Source organism: Anopheles coluzzii, chromosome 3, assembly GCF_943734685.1.
Source record: "Anopheles coluzzii chromosome 3, AcolN3, whole genome shotgun sequence".
NCBI classification, from domain to species: domain Eukaryota; kingdom Metazoa; phylum Arthropoda; class Insecta; order Diptera; family Culicidae; genus Anopheles; species Anopheles coluzzii.
Window position 1 is genome coordinate 65,914,194 of NC_064671.1, and position 24,733 is coordinate 65,938,926.

The 24,733-nt window shown below is 42.6% G+C and overlaps 1 protein-coding gene across 10 annotated transcripts in view; it reads left to right on the forward strand.

Annotated features, from left to right (window-relative positions):
- The window catches only part of LOC120958923 (MOB kinase activator-like 2), a 111,808-nt gene that overhangs the window by 11,608 nt on the left and 75,467 nt on the right, over positions 1 to 24,733 (forward strand). For 2 of the 10 annotated variants that reach the window (XM_040381999.2, XM_040382000.2), the window contains exon 1: positions 23,469 to 23,761. The exons of 2 other annotated variants lie outside the window; for them this stretch is intronic. Coding sequence is in view for 3 of the 8 variants with exons in the window: in XM_049609193.1 (XP_049465150.1) it covers positions 2,591 to 2,820 (230 nt within the window). In the remaining 5 variants the exon portion in view is untranslated. Of the gene's footprint in view, positions 1 to 1,219; positions 1,265 to 1,878; positions 2,821 to 23,468; positions 23,762 to 24,733 lie in introns of those variants that run through there. 6 more of the 10 variants (XM_040382001.2, XM_040382002.2, XM_049609193.1 and 3 more) reach the window with 5 other exon arrangements.

Consider the following 24,733-nt stretch of genomic DNA (forward strand, 5'->3'; position numbering starts at 1 on the left):
CGATCAGGCTAGCTCATGAAGGATAGATTTTTGTTTTGCTGAAGGATAATTATTGTGTGAAGAAATGTTTAAATTGTTTTGATCGATTTTCAAGTGGTTTGGATTTCAAAAGCTCATCTCAAAAATAAAAAAAGAAAACAAACACATTTTAGAATGCATCTTTGTTCGTACAAAATTGCTGAAATCCAATATGGCGGACCGTAACTGACACATGGATATAAAACGGATTATGAATACTGTTCCACTGACAGGCTGAAATTTTAGCTAGGTGTATTGAAAAAGTAAAAGGGCTGAATGTGTGTTTAACGCTCTGTTTTCGGCTATTAAAAAAAACCTAACATGTCCACATCGCCCCCGGTTTCGATACGTACATTAGCTCCCATTGGCGGCGGGGGTACACGATGAACCACAAATATGCAATATGGCACAATTAATTTGGGCAAAAAAATAACGCTCTACTTTTCACTAACTTCTTGACAACACAAAGCTTTAAAATTAGGATAAATTAATCATTACTTTTAAAAAAAGTTCTATACACCTCTAATGTTGATTTGTGCGCTGACTACATTCCGTATCGCACTGTAACACTGCTTCGCACATTGTTTGCGTTTGCGAGCTTTCTTTGGACCGCCCCAATACAAACAAATACGAACACATGCACACAAACTACGCCAAAAGTACCTCCCCCTTCCCCAATCCCCCGGTGCGCTGTGTGTTAGTCGGATGGGCACACATTTGAAGGTAGGTGCTGGGTTGCGTACGATCAGCAGCTTGCACTAGTTCCGCCTCCATGGCTTCTTCACACTCTCTCTCTCGTGTGGGCCTGTCGCGGGGCCGGAGGGAATGGTACGGTTTTGCTTGGCTGCTCTCCTTGCACCTTCCCCTGAGCCACACTGATGGAAATGGCACACATTTTCCCTCCCAGACCCCGAGGAGGGGTGTTGGTTGGGCTCTTGATCGAGCCAAAACGGCGCAACCACAGTATCTCTCTCTTGGGTGGTGTTGTTGCGCGCGCGGTGCACGTTTTTTTGCCGCGAGTTTTTCAGCTGAGGTGGAAGCTTTCGCGCGTGTGTACGGCTCCCTCAGTGTGTGCATGTGTGTGTGTGTGTGTGTGTGTGTGTGTGTGTGTGTGTGTGTGTGTGTGTGTGTGTGTGTGTGGACGAACATCAGCCCCTAAAGCGAACGGCAGCGGCGCCCGCCTTTTCTGTACGAGCCTGTCGTCGACGCTGGGCGGGCGTTTGGTGATTTGGGCACCCCGAAGAACGTTAGTTTGAGCGTTGTTGGAGGGGGCAGTGATAAATCCTTTGGGTCTAGAACCATCCAGTGTGTGCTTTAGTGCGATCATCTCCCAAGGGGTCATTTAAGATCAGTTGCAAAAGACAATTTAGTTAGCGGACAGGCATGCTGGAACCGGATCTTACCTTTATCGTGCAAACACCGTTCGATAATTATTACAAACTCTCCCCCTGTTTTTCGTGTATATCGTGCCAATTTTGTCATAGATATTGTTGTTGGCGCATCTCTCTCTCTCTCTCGCTTTAGTGAAGATCCAGTCCATTCGCTTTATCGCTCGACACTCGTTGTTTGTGTAGTAGTGTGCACTTAGTGATAATAGCAGCTGTTGCTGCGACGCAACGCAGCGCACTGTTTTATCTTTCCAGCACAACAACCTTCGCTTTGTGTGTTGTAAGGGTTTGACATAGTTTTGGGTAGAAGCGAAGGTACCACACATCCGGAGCCTCCCGCATATGCGCCGCGTACACGTTGTGTAGTGTCGAGCGCGCGCAGACACACACACACACACAGGTGCTTTGGCCACTGTTTGCGCTGCCACGAGCTGCTCTGTGTGTCATCGGTCGGTGTCGGTGGCCTAGTCCACTGCGAACAGTGCTCCCGGTCTGGTCGGGGGAACGTTTGTTTGATCTAGCGAAACAGTACTGTACGGTAGTTGCGTGCGTGTCTGTGATAAGAAATAGTGTCCAAAAAGGTGTTTTATCTTGTCGAAAAAGCTTTCCTCCAATTGCAGCAATTGAAGGTTGAATGTGTGCATCTTGCCTTTTCTAGCCCTCCGAGACCTTGTACAGTTAGCAGGCTAGCTTTTCACGCTTGTCAGTTACGAATCATTCCAACCCTCTATCACACAGGGTAAGGTAGTGGAGTGACCTCCCCGATATGCAAAAGTTGTGAATTTTCCACCCCGTCAAGTGGAGGCGATAAATAATTGTGTGAAATTTATCACCCGCACCAACACACAATGCGGGCTCCCCTGTATGTGTGTGTGTGCTGTTGTGATGTGGTTGTGCTGTGTGCTCACTTGCCACTTAAGATCGTGTGATGAATGAAGTGTGTTGCTCACAATTTCTCAATTTTCCACCCTGTTTGTAGTGATCTATGGCGTTTATGTGTGTGTTATGTTTGTGGATGAAAAATGAAGTGCGAGGTGGAGCGTGTTAAGTGAGTGATCGTTCGATGATGATGATCCTGTTGGTGTTGTGATCGCTCTTTAACAACAAACCAGGCTCCCAATAGCGACAAGTCGTCACAAACAAATCAGTGTCATTCACTCACTCCCTTACGTTTTAAGACGACTATGGACGGTGGTGGCGGTGGTCGCTTCTCCAAGATGTGGACCACGGCCGTGCTGAACGCGATCACGAGCCGGGCGACGTCCGCCTCGAAGAACCTGTCCGTGCGCTACTCGTCCATACCGAGCAATGAGGGTGGACCGTCCGCCTCGGCCAGCAATCTCAGCAAGATCATGGGCGGGTCCGGCATCATACTGCCGCTGGACGTAGAGGAAACGGTGACATGTTTCTGCAGGTCAGTTCTCAGTCTAGGGAGAGGAAGAGTGAAGGAGATTTCGAATTGTTCCGATCAGTTCTTTCAAGTGGGAGAGTGTGAACTGCGTTCAAATTGACGAACGAACGGACGAACGGACGAACGGACGCACGGACGAACGGACGAACGGACGAACGGACGAACGGACGAACGGACGAACGGACGAACGGACGAACGGACGAACGGACGAACGGACGAACGGACGAACGGACGAACGGACGAACGGACGAACGGGCGAACGAATGAACGAATGAACGAATGAACCAATGAACCAATGAACGAATGAACGAATGAACGAATGAACGAATGAACGAATGAACGAATGAACGAATGAACGAATGAACGAATGAACGAATGAACCAATGAACGAATGAACGAATGAACGAATAAACGTTTGAATGAATGAACGAATGGACGAATGAACGAATGAACGAATGAACGAATGAACGAATGAGCGAATGAGCGAATGAACGAATGAACGATTGAACGATTGAACGATTGAACGATTGAACGATTGAACGATTGAACGATTGAACGATTGAACGATTGAACGATTGAACGATTGAACGATTGAACGATTGAACGATTGAACGATTGAACGATTGAACGATTGAACGATTGAACGATTGAACGAATGAACGATTCAATGATAGAGCGATGATCCGCTGTGAACGAGAGTACGAGACAGGCAAAGATTTTAATGATACATCGATCATGATCCATATTTATATAGATAAAAGCACGAAAGAACTTTTGTTCTTCCCATTCAATTCTATAGAATAAACTAATTGGGCCGTTCAAGTACTTAAAAAATGAACGATTTTCCTAAGTTTGATGCAGTAGGCACGCGATCGCACGCGGAGTTTGGATCGAATTCGAACATTTTCTAGCGATCGTGAGCGCAAAGGCTAGGCGAACTTTGTCCGGTAAATATCCCAAAACATTGTAGGTTCTATTCCACCAGTCTTTGCTCTGGTTTCATAAGAAAAGAAGCATCTTAATTGCTTCACCAACTTTGCTTTGTTTTTCTTTCCAAACTTTTTTGTAAGCTTCTTTCCTTTCTGAAAAACGATTTGTTCCGGGAAGTGTTTTGCTCGCAATCATCATCTTCATCCTCTTCCTCCACGCTTGTTTGGTGGTTATTTTCATCTTTTGGCTGCCATCACTCATCTGCTATCGTTCTATTTTCAAGAGGCAGAGCATTAAACACCGACCAAATTGCGCGCAAGCTGTGCAAAGTAAGTCAATTTCCCCAATTTCTGCGGCCTGCGGGGGATTGAAGATGGAGTTTCGGAAGAAAATAAGTGTTGTTGTGGGTACAATTATCGAACCAACATTGATTAGTGGAAGGCCTCCAGGGTGTGTAGGTTTTCTGTGCTTTTCGGACAGTTTTGGGACGAGAATTCTGCCTTTCTAGAAGTGATCTGAGTTGATAATTTGTATCATTGGGAAGAGATGATTTCTGTTAACTAGATAACTTAACGTCTTGCTAGATAATCCAAAAGCCTTGATACATTGTGGACGGTACGGTAAGTCCTTTGCCACACAAATACGTCATCACCAATACGCAACCTTCCTGTTTTTCACACTCCGACCGAAGCATCATATATCACGCAGGGAAAGGATATTTGTGGTGCTGTTGGTTAACTCGGAACAAGAATAGTTCCCCCTGCCGAGACTGTCACACTCCTGATGGATCGCTTTTGCAGTGTGTGCGTGCCAAAATACGGCAGCAATCAATACCCCGGAAGCCGATGAGTTCCTATTTTTGAGCCTCGCTCGCTCCTGCACGCGAAGGTATTTCTGTACCGCTCAAATGAAGCCCTCTGTGTGTTCCCTTTTGGGAGCTAACCTGAAAAAAGTTCTCCCGGTTACCGCTGTGGAGATACCCCTTCTTTTCCCAGCGGAAGGAAACGGAAATTAGTCAACGTCACGGTGTGCCATTTTGCGCACACTTTGTGTGGCAGGGGAAATGGGAAGGGATAATAACAATAGAGAAAACAATGTGTGGTCGGGCCAGCGAAGTGGACATGCCGCCACCGTGCTCACGTGCCATTTTTTGACACCGATCTTCTGTGAATCATTCCGCCCCTGCGGTTAACGACCACATCCGGCAACCAGGATTGGAGGGAGATGTGTGCGGATTTGCAATGAAATTCGATTAGGCTTACAAATTGAGGTGTTTGTGGTCTGTTCTTTTTATCTAACCAAAACGCATTGTGTTGGGAGGAAATTTGTCACAAAGAACTAATTGAATTATATACAGGAAATAGATAAACATAATTCAATTATTCAAGGATGTTTTAAATTGAAAATTATAGTTTTTTGGTAATGTGTTCAAAGTTTCCCCATATAAAAAGGCTTTACATGTTTAAAAGCTGATTTTTTATATTGCGCGCCATTTGAAGCTATCATCCAACATTCTGCACCGTACAGCATGGATTATATAGAACTCGAGGTCATTTGTATTGGCGATAATGGCGAGTCTCAAGTGCAAATATGCTTTTTTTGTATGCATGTTTAATTACCAGTAAAAAATATTGTTATCAGTATGGGAAAGTTCCAGTTGAAACAGTAATTAAAAGGTTCGTCATACTAAAAAAGAGAAGAATTTTAAAGATTGAATTAAATTATTTTCTTATATTATATGAGATTATTTCCCTTTACAGCGATTTGAATGAAAATGGATGGGTTGATCCAAGTATTTTGGATATTTAATTCATTATTTTAAGATGCAACAAACTCACTTTCTGGGCCTACTAGTAAATTTCACTTTTCCGATTCACCCCACTCAGTTTATGACCGACTTTTATATCGGATTTTACTCTCTTAATTAGCGGGTGATCCCGTTCTACAGTTGTCAACTCGTATGATTTTACAGACATGCTCGTCGTGGATTCAAGCCTCGTATAGACCGTCCTCCTGTACCGTGGCATGCCGGATCCGGATGCGTGGCACTCTTAATAAGTCATGATAGCCTTAATATAGGCCGGCATGACCGCGTACATGGTTACGAAAATAAGAGTAAGAGGAACTCTCTAAATCAGTGTAAATATGAATTCTCAAGGGATAGAGCAAAAAACATTTAAAAAAATCTTAGTGCAAAGTTGAGCCCAAACCCTCATTTGCAGGATTCCACTAACTCACACATCACTTAATCAGTGAGCACATCTCTAGTTGGATTCATAAATTCTACTCATTATCTGTATTTAAAAAACACTAAAATCTCCTATATTCTTACACATGTAAAAGGTTTTTTTTTTTATTCAGGACGAACGGTCCAAAAAGGCCGTATACAGCCGTATTCAAATGCTATGTAATACGTTCTCATTAGTGCACACCTTATTATTAGCTAAGCCATTTCACCATGCTTTTTGTCGTCTACTTGCAGGCTACAGGGTCCCCAATTGTATTAATCGACCGACTCCCTACAAAGAAGCTGCCTCAAAATGATTGAAATGCCCCATTTCCGACTCTATGCTGTATCGTAAACGGTCAGATTTGATCAGTGTTTTTCTATATGTCTGAAACCATTAGTGGAAGGAGCGATGTGGGCGACCCTTCAAGTGTCATAACCATCCAGTCTTGAAGGCCATTTAAGGAAGACACTCGGTTGGTCAACTCTGGTTTCTTTCTCTGGCCAGCCAACCGACGGTCACGAAAGGGTTTCTCCGTCGGCTTTCAATTGACTCATTATCCTGTTGCGAGTTGGAAAGGTTGTGGAAGTTCTGTGTGTGTTATCGTCCTCGGGCTTTTCCTTGCCCACACCCGGTCGCGCATACTTAATAGGTGAAAAAAAACATAACCAAAAAAGGCAAACAAATCGTACGAAAGAATTGTCCTCCTGCTAAGCCCATTAGCAACATCGCTTTGTGCCGTTCTGTTGTACGTAGGCAAGATGGGCCCTTTTCCTCCTGGACAAGGATACTGTTTTTTCGACCCAAAAGTAAAAAAAGAACAAGCTGCTATCACCATTTCTGGCATGTCAATAATTTTTCACCATTCCCTGGTGGAGGTGGAAAGAATTTTCAAAAGGTGTTTTACTTCTCATTTTTTTGTTGTTGTTTGCTGCACGTTTCCGGAAAAGCAGGTTGAGTGGAATACCGGCAAAAGAGAAGAGACATACAAAAAACCCAGGCTGCTGAAATAATATGCGTTGGCGTTGGCGATAAAATGATCTCAACCGGTAAAAAATCATTTACAGCTGGAGAACAGTTACAGCAAATCGTGATTCTCCTTCTCTGTCCACCCATCATCATCATCATATTCGGTACCGTTCGTTTGGCACAAACCCAGGGTTGGAAAAGCCCCACTCAATCTGGTCAGGTGAAAAGGAAAAGGAAAACTCACCGGTTGTGGGTGGTTAACCAGATAGAAAAAAACAGCGCAAAAGCAAAGCAAAAAGTCAAAGATAAAACCCGTTGGATAATGGTGTGTGTGGCTCAACAGTAGCGCACACCAGAAGAAGTAGCAGCAATCGGATGGCAATGTCGACGGATACCCACAATATCCGATTGTTTTCGGGGGTGAGTGTACAACGCACATGTGCACAGAATAACAGGAAGTTGCGTGTAATAAATCATTTTTAACAATGTTGCTGTTTTCGGGGGGGTTTGCGGTTGGCACGTCCTAATAGTGTTGAAATGGTGTAACCGTTGGAAATAGGTGGCGAGTTAACGCGGTATTTTGTAAATTAATTGCATTCGTTAAGATCATCAGTAAAGTTCTTCAGTTCTTCATAATAGAAAATTAGACAAATTGCCATCGTACTTTTCGTATTATATTGCAGATAAATGAAAAGTTCTTCTCATTTGATGTTTTAGATATATATTGAGACGATTTAGTTGATCTTTCGTTAGTTTTTACACCATCTGCTGCTCTCCATTAAAAGCCAAGAAAGGCGCCATACTGCTTTCCTTTTGCTATTATTAATCGCCCCGTCATCTCGTCTGTTGTTTTATTAAATTTTTACCCCCATTTTTGCATTTATTATTGCATCATTTAACGCTCTACATCGGACATTGCACTCGTTGGGGATCGAACCGTATCGGAAAGTTTTGCTGCTGTGTTTCGCTTCCGTTTATCGCCGTTTATCATAGACGTGCGCCCTGCTTGAAGATGTCATTTTCATCTTTTGTTTTCTCTTAATTTTGACTAGACGAAGCTTTGAAAATGATGCTTTAAAAAGTTCCACCCCAAAATGGGGGAATAGTTTTTTAATTAAAAACTCAACTCATTTCTTAAAAACATGACGTCAAACGTCGTTGCTGTAGTGCATGGTTTTTGCTACTTTTGTAACATTTTCTTTTTTGCATCACTCCAACAACATTGTGCTTTTTCCTGTGCGATAGTGTAAACTAGGTCAAGGCAAGAGAGCAGAAGCCTCAATTATGTCCGATTGTCCCCACGGCACACCTCACTGCCGTCGGACGGCAAACTTTGTTCTTCCCCATTTCTCTCTGATGTTGTAAGTCGTCTCCCAACAGAGAAAGTTGCTTCTCGGTCGTTCATTTGCATAGTGTCGTTGGTAGGGTTTGGTTTTATGCTTGAGGAACATATTTTTTGCCTTCCTCTAGAGGTAGAACGATATACCACAAGCGCTGGTTGGACAGTTAGAATGCAGTTTTGCTTTCTTTCACTGTTTGCATGCGAAAGTGTGACGAAAGTGTTGCGAAAGTGTGATAATGCCACATCCTTTTTTTTAATTGTTTGCCTGAATAAATTATTCGGTAATGGGTTTCGTCTTCGCCAACGCTGTTGGAAGTTGGTCGTTGCGATGGTTGAAAATAGTTTCATTTCCATTTCGTCACGCAACGTGTTTGATTCTGTGGGAATGGTTTTTGTAGGAAATAAGGATGTTTTTTGTGGTAATTATAATATGTAAGAATAATTCATTTATCATATAATCCTCTCATTGAATTTTATTTTGCTTTACTTTATTTTTAGCTCAACCATATGTGAGCCTTTTCTTTTCTTTTAAAACAAAAGAGACACAATTTATAGCACGCTAGCTGGCAGGAGCAATGTTCCGTCGCAATGCTATAAAGAGTGCGTCTGTCTTGTCATGCGTAGGTGTTGCTTTCCTGTTGCTTTTGTTTTCATTTCGAATAAATGTTAATATTTGCATTAGAGGTGCGCACCGTGAAACGTTTGTGTGCCGACTAAAGAAAACCCCGTCCTGATGGATACCGTTGCGATGCAAACAAAACCCACACAGGAGGGCCTCACTGGGAGCAAAAAGTAAAAACAAATCATCAGAGTACAGATGGGTAAAGTCTGATGGCATCGGCGTCGGTATTGTTTTATTGCAGTGAGGCAGAAAAAGCGAAAAGAATATCTTGATGGAAGTAACTTAAAGTAACTCATCTCGATGAAAGTAAACTCACTTCATATAGAGATAATGTTGTCCATCTTAAGAAACAGCTTTTTGCGAAAATGTACTTTTGATTTGTTTCTTTTTCTCATCAGCGAAAATTAACACATCTGTTTTAATTCATTTCCCTTAGACGATTGCAATCGGTACGATGGGATTAATGTGTTTTGTTTCACCAGCGCAACTAAATTATCTTTCTTTCTAGCGACCTCTACCGAGAGTTACAATAACTCCAGCAAGCTAAAACGGAAGGTGTACATTTCATTCAGGAATGGGTTTGTAAGGGAAGCGAGATGATCGTAAATGGAAAGAACGCAGTATTGCGTCAGCTAATTCTTTTGCCTTTCTGGCTTCGACCGAAAAAATCCGTAATCGATGCTTTCGGGTTAAATTGCGCCAGATCGAATGGTGTTAATCATAGCATGTGTGGGGTTTTTCTCCATTTGATAAATGCCAGATGTGAACCGTTTTTTTATAGTATAAATAGCAACAAACTTTGGTGTAAGTTAACATTTAATTAGGAATAGTACACAATATTACTGACAATTTGTAGTAAAATCAAACCTCAGTGGAGAGCGACCACTATTTGACAGTTTTGCAATCAGCGCCATCTGCTAGCATTGCGTGGTATTAAATTATAGCACACCAATTAGTAACGAATGCGCTCACGATGTGCGCTAATTCGGATTAATTAAAACCATTCGAAGCACACTGGTTGGTATCCATTTCAATAAGCAACATTCTACTTTCAACCCAAAGGTCGTTTTTAGCTTTATTTCTATGTACGTTGTGTTTTGGTTGTTTTCCATTCCCACTTGTCAAAGCTAGAACCGCGTGACGATTAGACAGCAGCGGCAGCAGCAGCACACACATGACGACAAAGAGGAGCGGTTCGTCGTTTACCACACACGTCACCGAGCGGTGAGCGCGCGCGTGTACCGTGTGCTCACTGGTTGGAAAATTAATTTGCAATCATATTCTGTACGTTCGCTCTAACGAGCTTAGCAATTCCTAACCATTTACTGCTAAATGGAAATGGTTTGCCATGTGCTTCAGGGGCAATTCTACCACTGCAAGCTATTGGGTGACTTAAAAAAAAGATTTAAAAAATAAAAAAAAATGATTCATGCAAACGTTCAAGCACAAAAATCCCCTTTTTTGAAGCGTCATGCAACATTCGTTACTTTATGGAATCATTTCCATGGAAGCACTTGTTAAAACAAAATTCTGAAATGATACACCCCACTCGTGGTAACGAAGGCGCAGATAACTGAGACTGAGTTTTTGTGCACGGTGTCTGCACCACAAAAGTCCATCAGGATGATATTTTTAATATTGCAAAAACATACTTCTAAATATAATCAATGCGGAACTGTATTTTTATATTCAATTAGCAATTCCCGTGATGCGCTTATTCGAAGAATGCGCCGTCCCCCTCCGTCTGTGTTGTGGAATGTATGACGTCGCAATTTTCCATACCGTAAACCGTACAGGTGACAAGGGGGATGTTTGAGGAATGGAATTGCACTCGATCATCATGGGACGCGATGGAGGAAAATGCATCCATGCTCTCGCACGTTGGATTTCAGTGGGCTAAAATTAGATTGCGCCGGCAACACAGTGTCACTCGCTTTTCTTCAGAACGAATGACTGCGCTGTGAGCGACGGAGAGCAGTAGCAGCAGCAGCAGCGGTCAAAATGAGACATTGAAAAAGGCAGCGAAAACAACAGCGGCCAAAATAATCGATATCTGGTGACACTAAAAATAAGATCTCACACGTCGCTCCAAAAGAAGTGTGGAGCTTTCTTGGACATATGAAGAATCGAGTCCTAGCGACTTCTTTGGAATGGTTCGTTTTCTGCGAGAAACGTTGTATAAATAATCTTGTACTGACACGGTTACCAGCGTTACTAAATGGGCTATTCTGGCTCTTCTAGACAAAACTATTATTCTTATATTAAACGCTATAAAACCAACAAATCGCTTCAGTTCAGTGCTTCTACCCAAAGTCCCCAAAATCGCTGGAGAGACGAACTGCGTTTGCTCGCTCGGAAGTAAATCTTCCGCAGGTCAGCTCCTACGAACACGCATTGCTTAACGCGCAAGGCACGTAACGCAACTCGTTAAAAAGTCGTAAAAATAAATATCCCATCTACGCTCGGACGTCAAAAATGCCGTCCTGTGTGCTCCGCCGTGCAACATCTATTATCTCCAGCCGGCTCCGCTGTAGTTAAATCGACGGATTTCTGCTACCAAAGGGTGGAGGTCCAATGCCTGGAATGACACTTCTATTAGTCTCTTTTCCCGTGTTTTTTGTGACTGACTGCGTTGTTATTCATTACCACAGGCTCTCGGGGTCATCAGGAGGATCTCTCCAATGCGTTTCGGAATATGACACAACGGTGAGATAGATTCGCCAGAACTACTGGCTAGAGTCAACATAAATGTCCCTCCTAGAGTGTTCCGTAACTACAGACTAATAAGAACTGACTTTACAAGACGTGCATACAGCGAGAACGACCCAATGACTGCGATGGCCCGTAAGTTTAATCAGCGTTACATTTTATTTGACTGGCACCTACCTACTAGATTCTGTTGATCCGTCTTGTCATTGTACACTGCGTTAGTTATTTAAGTTTTAGTTTTAATTCAGTGATAAGGCCGCTTGTTTGGCCAATCACTTAATACAATAAACAATACAATACAATACAATACAACAATACAATACAATACAACATGTGTGTGAGAGTGCGACGGATACGGTGCTTAATGATACCGGAACGAAAATTAATTTCGGTTTCGTGGATGTATAAAGACTGTGTTGAGATTGTGTTGATCCAGGACCTCGCTGTGGTCTTATCATGAAATCTGTTTTGATTGCTTAAATCCTTTTTTTTAGGTTTTCCCATCAGCAGACGATCAGCTGTTTGGTTTTCAATTGTATAGTGAGGGACTTGCTCATGGTGAATGTCGTCATCTTCCAACGTTTTAGACAACGAAAGCGATGTAACACGGCAACATCTCGTAACTGTCAAATCGAAAATAAATCTCAATAAATTGTCGGAACCGATTGCGTTGTACTTGAACCCTTTCTGGCCATTAGAAGGTGGTACACAACGAAACCGATCACTCTTGCCTTGTTGCCTCTCCCGAAGGACAGTGAGATGGTGTCGGGGAGGGAAGCGCGCAATGGGAAAAAGGTCTATTTCCATTTGCAAACCATCGATTTCCATCCGCCGCGAGACGGTGGGAAGGAGGTAGGGTGGTCCCCATCACCCCTACAAAAGGTCACCACACGACGCAACCATCCAACGCCAGCATATGGCCAGCGATTGGGTGGTGTGGTGTGGCGTCGCGCTGGCGCTACATTTCGGCAATGGGATTTGGTACACACGATGACGCCCGGGCCTTGATGTTTTCCAACGCTGATGGCCTTGGCGTTGGGGCGCGCTGTGGCCGCCATCTCCACTCTCCTCAGCTTGCTTGGGTTTGGTAATGAAATTTATTGAATGTTAAGCATATACTGTACTACAACAAGCAGGCCAGTAGTGAAGCAGAGGAGATAGAGAGTGGGCACTTGGCTCCGATCCTGCGGACAACATAAATTTGACAATAATCTGCTTTAAATGCTTGTTTTGCGAGGTGTATTGGTAATGTGTGCGGTCGAAATTAGGGGCCATTAATCGAACGCGAAGAGGTTTGTTGATCGGACAGAAAGGGGAAGAGAAGGGCAAGAAGGGATATCTCAAAGTCAATTAAATAATTAACTGTTTCCATAGACCTGACTGAACATTCTAAAATCAGCGAAAGATTAACGTACGGGTTCGTGTTTTTCTGTTGGAGTAAAATGTCAAAACTGCATTGATTGTAGGGTTTTTATTTTATTATTTATCACGGAGTTTACGGGGCCTTTTTGCAAAGGCTCAGTTTGATTTTGGATTGATTCGTCCAGTATAATTTTTGACATATTCTAAGAGGAAAGGGATTCAACAGTGCAGACCACTATTATAAGCTAATTTTTTCCATATTTTAATAAATGAGAGATTTTACAGTTACGTTACGCTATGAAGACATTCCGATTTTGACAAGAATCAAACAAAATCTAAATGAAAGGAAATAATATTAAATGTAAACACACTTTACTTCATGTAATTTTTCAGATTGTGGCAGTGTTTTAACCGATTTTTATAACATTATATATGTAAAGTTTTCTGTACCATTTCAGTAGCAAATATTATTTTTCGAAATGAAATATTTCTACCAGAGATTAATTAAAACAAATCTTGTTGGAAGAGTGGGTCAATAATATGTTTTTTTCAGGACCAAGTGAGTTAGCTTGTTGATCATTTAGTCAATAGCAGTAATAAATGCAAACAGATGCACCAGATCGTATAATTATTTGATGCGATTACTATTATTTCTTTCGCGTATTGCGCAAAACGACATGATACGTTTTGAGCGCACGTCCAAAGACTATTTTTATTTTTTAAGTGTTTTAGTTGCTATTTAACAACTAAAGTGCTTTCATGACAATCACGTGACGATGACTACCGAAAACAATGAATACATCCGTAGTAGCTTGATGTTCATTGTTGATACTAAAGCTCATGTACACAACTGTGATGATCAGGGGTGAGACTCAAACAGTTGATGGACCAATTACATTCTTAGTGACATTTTTTTGTAGCACCTTGGATACTTACTTGGTCATGACATTTTCTCGCTATGATAATCACGATATTCTACTGACCAAAAGTTGGTTGCAAAAATGTCACCAAGCATGTGATAGTCGTACCAACTGTTTGAGCAGTAGAGCTCGTGACGCTGACATGATTTTTTTTCAGCCGGATCATTTCATGAATAGTTTTTTAGTTAGTGTTGTTTTTGCAGAACTGATCACATTAAAAAAAAGGCATGATGCAATGACTGACCAAGCGCTGGTTGTTACAATGTCGCCAAGCATGTGTTGGTCACACTAACTGTTTGAGCATCACCTGTGATTCTAACAATTGAGTACGTGACGCATGCATGTATTTTGTATCAGTAAGTATTTTTTATGACATTGACAGTGACATTTTGCTGCACTGCATAAGTTAATGGCTTTTTCTTGTAAAACGCGTGCGCTGATAGTCCTTACTAGCAAACCGTTTTCATTACATGTACCGTCTCATGCTTTTTGTGGTCTTAATTCGCTTTTTTTCTGTTAAATATTCAATCAGACGAATATTTTTTGGACTCATTCATATTCGAGTTATGCTATTTTTTTTAGATCGCATTAATCGTGTATATACGGAACATTCTGTTTTTTATAATTTTATAAATAAAACAATTTGAGGGTTTATTCTTCTTCTTCTTTTTCGCACAACAACCGTTGTCGGTCAAGACCTGCCTACTTGAGGCGGGCATTTCGGTTATTTTAAGTGAACACGAGTGAACCGAGTCGTTCATTGCTGTGAACGTTATTTCGGTTTTTTTCGTTCTTTTTCTAACAGCAATACCTGTAAAGTCTGTGAATCGGCACACTATTCGAAAATCGGTAGAAGTACATATTAATCCGTAGGTCTAATCGCATGAAAAGCAAGCCAATATTGACTATCTATTATTTGACCCTAGAAAGTGATTAACACAAACATTTAAAAGAAACGATTTTAATTTTTTTTAAATCGACCATTTCATGTTTTTTTTCTCTCAAAATTGGCGAATGTTGAAAAATTTTTTTGTTTTGTCTTTTCAAAATGATCATGAATGTTTGCACTCATTTTCATGATTTTTTTTAAATTTTGATGTATAAAATGAACTATAGCGTTCTTCACTTGTGAACCGGTTCATTCATTTTTTCATGTGAACTGAATGAACCGTACGCTTCTGGTTCATTTGACACACCTCTACTGCTTACACCACTAGTGGACTTGGCTTTCAGTGACTCACTGATTACACATAGCAGGATAGTCAGTCCATCGTATGGCCCATTCGGGACTTGAAGCCATGACAGGCATGTTGTTAGGTTAGACGAGTTGACGACTGTATCACCAGACCGGTCCATTTTAGGTTTTAGAACAGTGCAAATGTGCATTTTGTCAAATCTAACAACCAAAACCATGTCTCAAATGAGTTCCTTAATTAATACAAAAAATGATAAAAACTTACATTAAAACCAAATCCATTTTCCTTCTTTATACCTAAACTGTTACCAAAGAAAGAAAATTCAGTTGCGAGCTAAATTCCACGCACAAAGAACGTTTCATCACTACTGATTCCACGCATTACATCATCCGTGTCTTTTTCCCTCGAAGACGCGCTTTTCCATCAACCAATGTCGCGTCAACCTTCTCCCACCTCCCACAACACCCATGCACCACCACACAGGGTCGTGATCTGTGTTTAGGTTTTGCCACTGCGCGACGATGATGCCATTGATTGCATAATGTGTTTATTGAGTTTGCAGGCGGCTGGCGCAGAGGGAGGGGAAGCGCACGTTAATGGGGTGTTATTCCGTTACCGGGTGACGTCGCGCGATGGAGTGAAAAGTTCGTCCCCATCTTCGCCTACCCGTGTGCCCAGTGTTGAACGGGGCAGATTTAAACCAGTGTCCTCTACTGTACTTTCCGTCCTTGCTTCCTTTGCCCTCATCAGGTTAATCAAATTGCGCCCAACACAAAGAAGGCAATGGTTTTAACGATCCCCATCCGTGTTACAATGCTTTTGCGACAGGATAAATCAAGCTCTACCTCCCCCACCGGTGGCGTGGTTTGATTCCAACACTGTTCCGAGGCACATTGGCTGCAACTGTCCGGGAATGTGCCGGGGTTTATTTTATAAACATCGCCTATGCTTTGGCGAACAAATTAGTTTCTGCCGAAGGAAAACAATCTCAAACACGGGCTAATAAGAACCGAAGGCACTAATGGAGCGAGAGAGACCGAACAACTTAGTTGTTGTCCAGCCCGCTGCTAATAAAAGGAAAATAAAATAAAAGCAACCAACCAGTATCGATCTCTTTGCTGAGATGTGAATTTTCTCGCTTTCCTTGTGCGACATAAATCTCGAACGCGGCGCTGCAAAGGATCGTCCGTCTTCTCTTGGGCTTCATGGAGGGGCTGGTGAGGAAGCCCCCCCTTCCGTGTGCCATGTGCCATCGGTTGTCATTATGCTAACCTTGAAAAATCGATCGCACGTGCTGCTGCTGCAGCAGCAGTGTGGGGAGAAGGGCCTTTGGGAACAGCAGCAGGGCCTTGCTGTCGATGAGGAAAAGCCAGCATGTTTACAAAGTGTGTTTTGCCCAAAGGGATTTTTTACAATAATTATTCGTGCGGTCCTGCAATAATTGTTGCAATAGACATTTTACGGCCTTTTTTATATAAATTTCACACGTAATTTTGTTCTTAATCGTGGAATGCATCTTGAAAAGAGCTGCAATGCAATATCAATACGTTTCCATTTTGTTAGAGATAATGGAACGGAGATTGCGAAAAGTCGCCTAAAGCAAAAATAAGCCACTTTGGGGTTGCTGTTTTTTTGTAACTCCTCTTTTTCATTCTACTTTTTGCATAACACATCATCGCCGAAACTCACGCCACCTCACCGACCGTAAGGCGCATGTCCAACCGCTAAGTAAACGGTCTCTGGGTGTGTGTGTGTGTTTGTTGTTTTCTTTTCTTTTTTTTCATTCTGTACGGTATTTTCCTCGTTTTCCTCGGAGATAGCGCCATCGAGTGACGTTCTGTTTACTTGTTCACCTTCTCTCTCTCTCACTACTGTGAAAAACACTACACACTCACTGTCGTCTGACAGTTGTTGCTCACTTGTCAACCATTCGTTGTTTTTTTTTTCATTTTGCTGTTGTGCTGTGTGGAAATATGCTTAAAATGGGGCAGATGTTGATGTGTGCGCGTGTGTGTGAGTGTGCTTAGTTTTCCCTTTTTTCCGTTCGCTCTCCGGCGGTGTACACGTGCGAGAAAGCTGGAAAAGCCTGGCCAAGGGAAAGCGCTCTATCGGCATCTCGCTCTTTGCTCCCTTTCCCTTAGCAGTGCAAGTGGTTCGCCGCCAACGTACCTTGGCAGGCACAATCAGCTGTTGTTTGTTTTTGCAGTGTCTTTGGGTCTCTTGGGTTTTTGAGCGTTTTGAGTGTGTGTGTGTGTGTATGTGAGGCTGCGAGCGGCGGTAGCGGCAAAGACTATCTCAATTTACGATCCTGCGTGTTCCGTGTTGCAGTGATTAGTGCTCTGTCCTTTTCTTTCTGTCGCCCTTTTTTTGTCACACTTATACAAAGTTACACGCGTTTGTAACGCGTTTCTTGGTCCCTTTTTGCTGATCTGATTCATTTGCCGCATTAGAGCACCATCGCAAGTTAAGTTTCGCCTTTTCTTTAATTTAAGATAAATCCGCCCAGATAGTAAACAGTTTAAATTAAAATAATTTGTACATTTTAATGTGTAAATGAATATCCAAATAATTATTGTCCAATGGATCTATATTAATCATTTCGTTTCTATTTTTCTATTCTCGTTTTAGGTAAGTGATGGCCATTTCTCTCACACCGGAAAGAATCAACGCTCGATATTGTCAGATGTTCCGAATCCTCCGAATTGCAAATATTTGACCGTTCGATTACGCATTTGCCCATCCCGCCCGCTCCGGAAGGCAATATATTCCCTGTCAAATCAAATCCGGTCCATGGTGGGCAGTGAAACGATATCGAGTGGCAGTGCAGGAGAGCCTTCGATAATGTTGCGTAAGTACTACGCACACCCCTGCGTCGGGGAAGAGAGATGTAGCTTTAGGGGTCATTTGCTTACCTCACCGTTGGCTGTTCGTTGCGTTCTCGATAAAAACACCTCCCCCCTGAAAGCACTTCCACTTCAATCGGTCACTGAACTGAACGTTTTTGGGGGAAGACAAACAAAATTGAAAACCAAATATGGCCTCCGTAAAGGGAGGGGGAAGTGATAGAGGCGTGGAACGTGCACACACAGACAGAACCCAATCAACCTAGAGTAAGGCTACCGTAGGTGTCCCTGGTCCGTTAGCGATGCGCGTCCCCCACGGGATGTGCTGCTGTTTTGTGTCTGTGCCGTTAGAGTGTCAATGTCTCTTCGGCATGCACGGCGTTTGACCCAATGCCGCTGGTAATGTGTCCTCCGGCGATGACCGAACGCCGTAAATCACGGCCCGCAGTTCCCCCAGTTGGGGAGGTAGGCTGATTAGAGTTTCGGGTGAGCTTGATGAAAGATTTTGGATCTATGGCTCGCACACACGAACGACGAACTCTCTGGAGAATCGTATCACCTATTAGACGGCTTTGCCGGCGTTCATCGCGACATCGGAATTCAATCTGTTTGTGTATCGTGCTGAGCGATCGTAAAGGAGGCTCCATTCCCGTTACTCATAAACACGTGCTGCCCCCGAGGTCCCCAATGGGGGGGTACATGGGCACTCAACACGGTAGCGCACTAAATGTACCGAGTTCCTGCAACATTGCACTAAAAGTCTTATCGGGAAGAACGGTGGTAGACGGATAGGAAAGGAAAGGTCATTGATTGGTCTCAATGTCGATGCTCTTGCCTCGCGCGTCGTGGAATTGTGTCTGGACGATATATAATTCCAAGTCGGTCAACGATATGATATACTGGAGAGTTTTTCGAGCTCCAATAAGTCATATCTGCTTACATGTAATGGGCACTGTTCAAGTCTCAAAGTGTTCTAAACTGTAAAAGTCGTTAAAATGCTGTATTTCGCTTACTTAAATGATGTAGTTTGAAAGACTTTTCACTCTATTTTTTTTTTCAAAAACATTAAGATTTCAGTGCGTTAAAGTAATTTCCCGTTCATCTCTCTACTGTTAACTCCAAACAGTGGCAATCCTCCAAAGTGTCGAAACTTTTCCGCCCTACAAAACTCACCTTTTTGCTCTACTTGGCTTCTGCTCATACACCGGCTAATCAGTCAGGTCGCGTTAGTTGTGTTGTGCCGCTCTGTGCGCGCCCGCCAGCGACGAAGAAGGATACGAAAAGTTTGTTCCCCTGTCAAGGATGTACTTTCTAACTTGGCTAATTTCGAGCCATTTCTCCTGCGCACTGTCGGTCGGTCGGTCGGATGGAGTCTCGATGGCGCTGTGTGTCGCTGGAAGGACAGCAGCTAATGAAGAACTGAAGTAGGCAGCGAAGAGTTTGTTACCACCGCTTCCCAGAGCGTACGTTCTGTGAACAGTACAGAGGCGGCTGCTCTAGTGGGAAAAGAGAAGTCGACACCTTTAAATTACAAAAAATAAAAAGAACAGTGACAGTGGGAACAAATTTCTTTGTAGGGATTTGTTGGAACGACGAAGTAGCAAGCGGACCGACGATAAGGCTTGTAAGAACCAAGGCCCAAACACAGAAGATGAATGGTCCCACATCTAATGCTGACGCCAGGCTGCTGCTCCGGGGCTTAGTTGCAAAGACGGGCGAAAATACCTCCTGACAGGTCGGTAATAATTTCGTGTCGTTTCGAGATCAAAGTGTCGGTGTGTCGGTGGAGCAAACATGCAGTGCAACAGGGGTCTGCGGACTGAGAGAGAGAGAGAAAGACGAGTCCGACTTTTCCCTTCTGCGCGCTGATGTGTGTGATGTGCTACCGGGAAGATAAAACTTTTCGGCACTTCGGTGCAAGATTTAATGTTGTTTCCTTGGAAATAGAGAAGCGCTTTGTTCTTGTTTTGTTTTTGGAGGTTTTAAAGATTGCAATATTGCAAAAGTTTTCCCTTTCTTCCTAAAACCGTGGCTAAACGCATGGATGTAATTATATTTCAGCGGCAACATTTGTTTGCTTGGAAAGTGAGCTGGCCGTTTGGGAAAATTTCTTTTAAATCTTACTACCAGAATAAAGTGTTTCATCTCACTTACGTGTTATTTCAATTAAATCCACCAAAAACCCTTTTTAGAGCTTCATTCATCCCGACGAAAGGTGAACCTGTGAAACAGCAATTCCATTAGTTGCACTCACACGCGCGCACGTACACACACACACCGTCAAAAAAGGAAGATTCGATTTGAAGGAAGAGAGGCAAGAAATCAATTCACCGAAGATCCTGTGAAATTGAATGCGAGAATTGGATGAAATCGTTCACCGCCGACGTCAAACTTGATCCCAGGTGTTGTCGGTTGATTGGAAGCCCTAAGAAAACGGGATGAAAAAGAAGCAAAGCGCCAAAGAAGAAAGAACCCGAAACGTCCCGAGAAGCGAAACCGCCGGCATAGGTCTGGCGGGGGTTCGTCGCCACCTACAGCGTGGTTAATTTAATTGTACGTTTATCGAAGGACGGGACAATTGGTCGAGAGAGGGTGGGTCCTTTTACCGGATCCGATCAGGTTTCGGTTCGTTTTTCTTCAGAACGGACGTTTAGGAAGGATAGGTTAGGTCAAGATAGATGATGAAACGTGTAACGGACGCTCGTGACTTAAGAATTGATTTAGGACGTTCGGTTCAATTAATTGCAATGGTTGTAATCATCGATTGATTTGATGAACACAATTTCGCTAAAATGATGTCAAATTGTTGTTGGATGTGCCAGTATTTTCTCAATGTTTTGTTTTACGCCTCAATTGGAGGGAATGAAATTCGCCTAACTGTCGAATTTTGTCTATCCAATAAGGATCTCCTGCTCCAGGAATTCCATTCAATTGGATAAGCTATCTTTCTTTAGTTAGGTGCTAGATGCTGATACCCTTTTCCATTAGAGCGTTTATTTTGGAGAACAGGCTTAGAACCCATTCTTGGAGAGTGAGTTTAATTCCCTCACACAGGTCACCCAAAGGCTCTCGAGAAGAAGAATAGAATAATGTTGTCATCGTATCGCACTCCTTATCTGTTAGTGATTGATTAAGAAGGTTTAGACCTTTTTCTATATCATTCCCTAAACTCATTGCTCATGAAGCAATGTCCCAATGTAGTACCCGTGAATCGAGTGAGGCAAACTGCTGATACAAAACGTTGGAACTCAGTTTGCTTTCGGTTGTTCTGTGCCTTCAATGAAAGTTATCTTCGCACCGGTCACTTCTCACAGAGCAAGACAAAGCGTATGTAACGAAATGTGGAAACAAGCAACACAGGAAAAAGGGACACCCATTGAGAAAGACCGTCGTCCGACAGAAAGTCCTGTTGGCTGACCTTTTGGGAAGATTCGACACTAACTGAAACAACTGATTGTGTTGATGCCGTAACGAACAAAGGGAAAAAAACGAACGAAACTGATGGACTTTGGTGTTCATTGAATGTGTCTTCTTGGATTTCTTGTTGTAATACTTTACAGTAGTATATGTTTGAGTATTGTTTGTTTTTTTGGCAATGACAGAAATGTATGTGTGCGTTTCGTGAATGGAAAATGTGAAATCGAAATCGAAAGGAAGCTGAACTCAACACAATTCTTCCGTGTCATTTTTTCCAAAGTCATTCCCTGTTGTACTTCTCGAGTCTTATAAAAAAAGAATCACACTTACTATTGAATGCTTCTAGTTCCGCCCAAAGAATCATTTACAAAATTGCCGTACAAGCAGCCGCCCGTGTACACTGCAGAATTGTTGTGGTAGTGTGGCCCTCTTTGGAAGCTTATTTTTAAATCTTTGTATATGAACGGTTGCAAAAAGAAAATATAACGAAACTGAAAATATAAAAACATCTCTCCACCAGGAACGGAAACTCACACACCGACACTCACTTTGCTCTGAGTGCAACGTGCTATTTTTTCCATTAACTTTTGTTTGTTTTGTTTTGCATTCTCCGATGAGCAGAGTTAATTTTAACTTCGACAGTTTAGTTTTCACAATACTTTGGTCGCTGTGTGTTTTTGTTCTGGCAATGCTTCCGTATGTGCGAAATTTCGTATGTGTTGTGTTGCTGTTTGTGTGCAATTTCTGTTGAGTCTTATATAGACACACGCGCTCACACAGGGCTTTTAGAGGTTTTTTTTACTCGTTCCATTAGCGAAAGCCAACCAATCTCTGGCAGTGGCAGGCTTGCGAGAGCGAATCATTTTATCCATCCAATTCTGCATCGTAACGCGATTCACTTGTTTGCCGGATCGAGTGAAAACCTTTCGCTGCTTTTTTGCTTACTCGTTGGTTGATTGTATCTGGTGATCCATGCGAAAGATGGTCCTTTTTTCGTGTTTCTAAATAGTGTGTCAATGTTTTGCAAGTTGTAAATAAGAATAAAAAAAAACAAACTAATCAAATATCTAAATAGAAGAAAATGTACACGACTGTCGAAACTGTGCAACAACACGATATGGTAGTGGACGGTATGAGATGAATGAAATATGAAGGAAAGCTTGCAGTTTTGGGTGTAAGAGGAAGGAAGAAAACAAACACATGGCAAACGAACTCATGTGATATTGTTGTGTGTGCCCAATCGTTGTGCCACACGGGAGTCAACATGACACCGTTTAGTGCTATCGTTTAACATCCCGATACGGGTTTCGATCCGAATTGCGAATGTGAGCAATTAGCACTACGCGTACATGAGCCGTAGATAGGTTGATGTTTATCTGAGACATCGTAAACATTATACACGCTATGACACAATCATCATTGCGTGTCTCGGTACAAGCTAAAGAGTCTTTGATATATTTTTGGGATTTACATGATACATTTCAAACGTTTCATTAACGAGAAATTAATCCTTACTATATTTGTAATATCAAAATAAATTCCATTTACGAGATTTTGACGCAAGCGAACGATTTTTATTCCCTAAGTGCAAGAGAACGTGGTCTCGGAGAGAACTTTTCACACGATGAGTACGATTTGCCCGATTTTCGCTCTCTTTCTCTCTATCTCACCATGCGCTGCAGTGAGCAGTAAATGGAGGCTCTCACTTTGCTGCTGCTTGTTTGTTTATCTCACGACACAGAGCTCACGGATGACGTTGATGCTTTTTTTTGTGGGGTAAAATGCGTGACTGTGAAAAGTTTATTTGTTCTATTTTGCTTACCGTCTTCTAGAATAAAATCTATATTAGATATCAGCAATATTTTTTTCATTTCCACTGATAATTCAATCGAAGCTCGGTTGAACCTTTGCTTTAGCATTGTACAGTGATGTTGCGAGAAGTACTGAGCGTGTGAGCAACAAAGGTAGTGAGAATTAGAAAAACAAACACAGAGAGAGAGAGCGAGAGCGAGCGAGCAGGTGAGCGGATCCACAAAACACATATGCGCTCAGTTGCTTGTTGGTTCGCCGCTTTGGGAAGCTGCTGGTGAGAGATGGACACACACCGACTGTCGCTCAGTTCATTTTGAGCCGTTGCGTGGATTGGTCGTGAGTCGTTGCCGCCGCGTGTGAACGGATATTCCCGGTCTCGGGTATCGTGGTGTTGTAGTGTGCACTTTTCTTCGTGCGGGAGTTGTTGTTTTTATTTTTATTTCCGTTATTATTCCGTTTGCCAACTCGACCGATCGCGACCGATAGCGGGCAATAATTGTAATGAGCAAGCAAGCAGCACAACACCATAGAGTCTAAATGTACGTTTTACCGTAAATGCGTGGCAATTTGAATCCGTATCGTGTAATATGAAAGGTACCAAAAAAAGTTAACAGCAGCAAAAATCAAGTGAATTCATCAAAATATTTATGAGCAACTATCGAAAAACGTGGGCCACATTGGGGGTAGTGTGATGTGATAAAACAGTGAAAATAAGTGGTTCAAAAGGTTTTTTGGCCAGTGCCAATCGATTGTGTTGGTTTTGTGGAGCTTTTAATGATGTTTTAGTACAGTACAGTGAAGTGTGACAAGAAACACTGTATTGTTGGTCCGGTTGACGTGGATTTGTGTTGTGAAGGCACCAAGAATGATTTTATATTAAAAAAAAAATACAGTTTGTGCTATAATAATAGGACAGATTATTCACAAATTGTACGAATTCTCGTACGTTCTGTAACACACTAATTGAACCTTTTGTAATGAAGGTTTAGGAAGGTACAATGCTAGTCCATCCATCAAACGGTTTCCTCTAACGCTCGCACACACGCACACATATACGGCAACACGCACACCTGTCCTCCCTGCATTACTCGCCCAGTTTGATCTCATCTGTTCCCGATCCGCTTAGAACGAACCTTTACCACCAACCGGACGCACACACACACAAATACTTTCATGGGCTGGCACAGGGCCACCGGAGAAAGATCATTTGTATCCAACCATTTCTGCAGCATCCGGTGGTTGTGTTTGTGCGTGTGTGTGTGTGTGTTAGTGTAAAGGTAAAGAAGAGAAGAGGAAAAAACAGCTGGAGAAAAGCTGCGTTTCATGCTCTGGAGGAGAAAGAGGAAAGTTCGATGATCGCGCCGCAATTCATTACGCACACCACTACTTGCGGTGTGGTACCAAAAAAAACGAACCAAGAGTGATGAGAAGTTGTTCTACTACAACCACTTGTTCTTCTCAGCCACGATCGCTACTGCCAACGTGGGGTGGGGAGAAGACAAACAAACTCGCTCCCCATTGCCCGGAAGATTCATTTGCGCGCGGTCGGGTGAAATGATGTGAAAA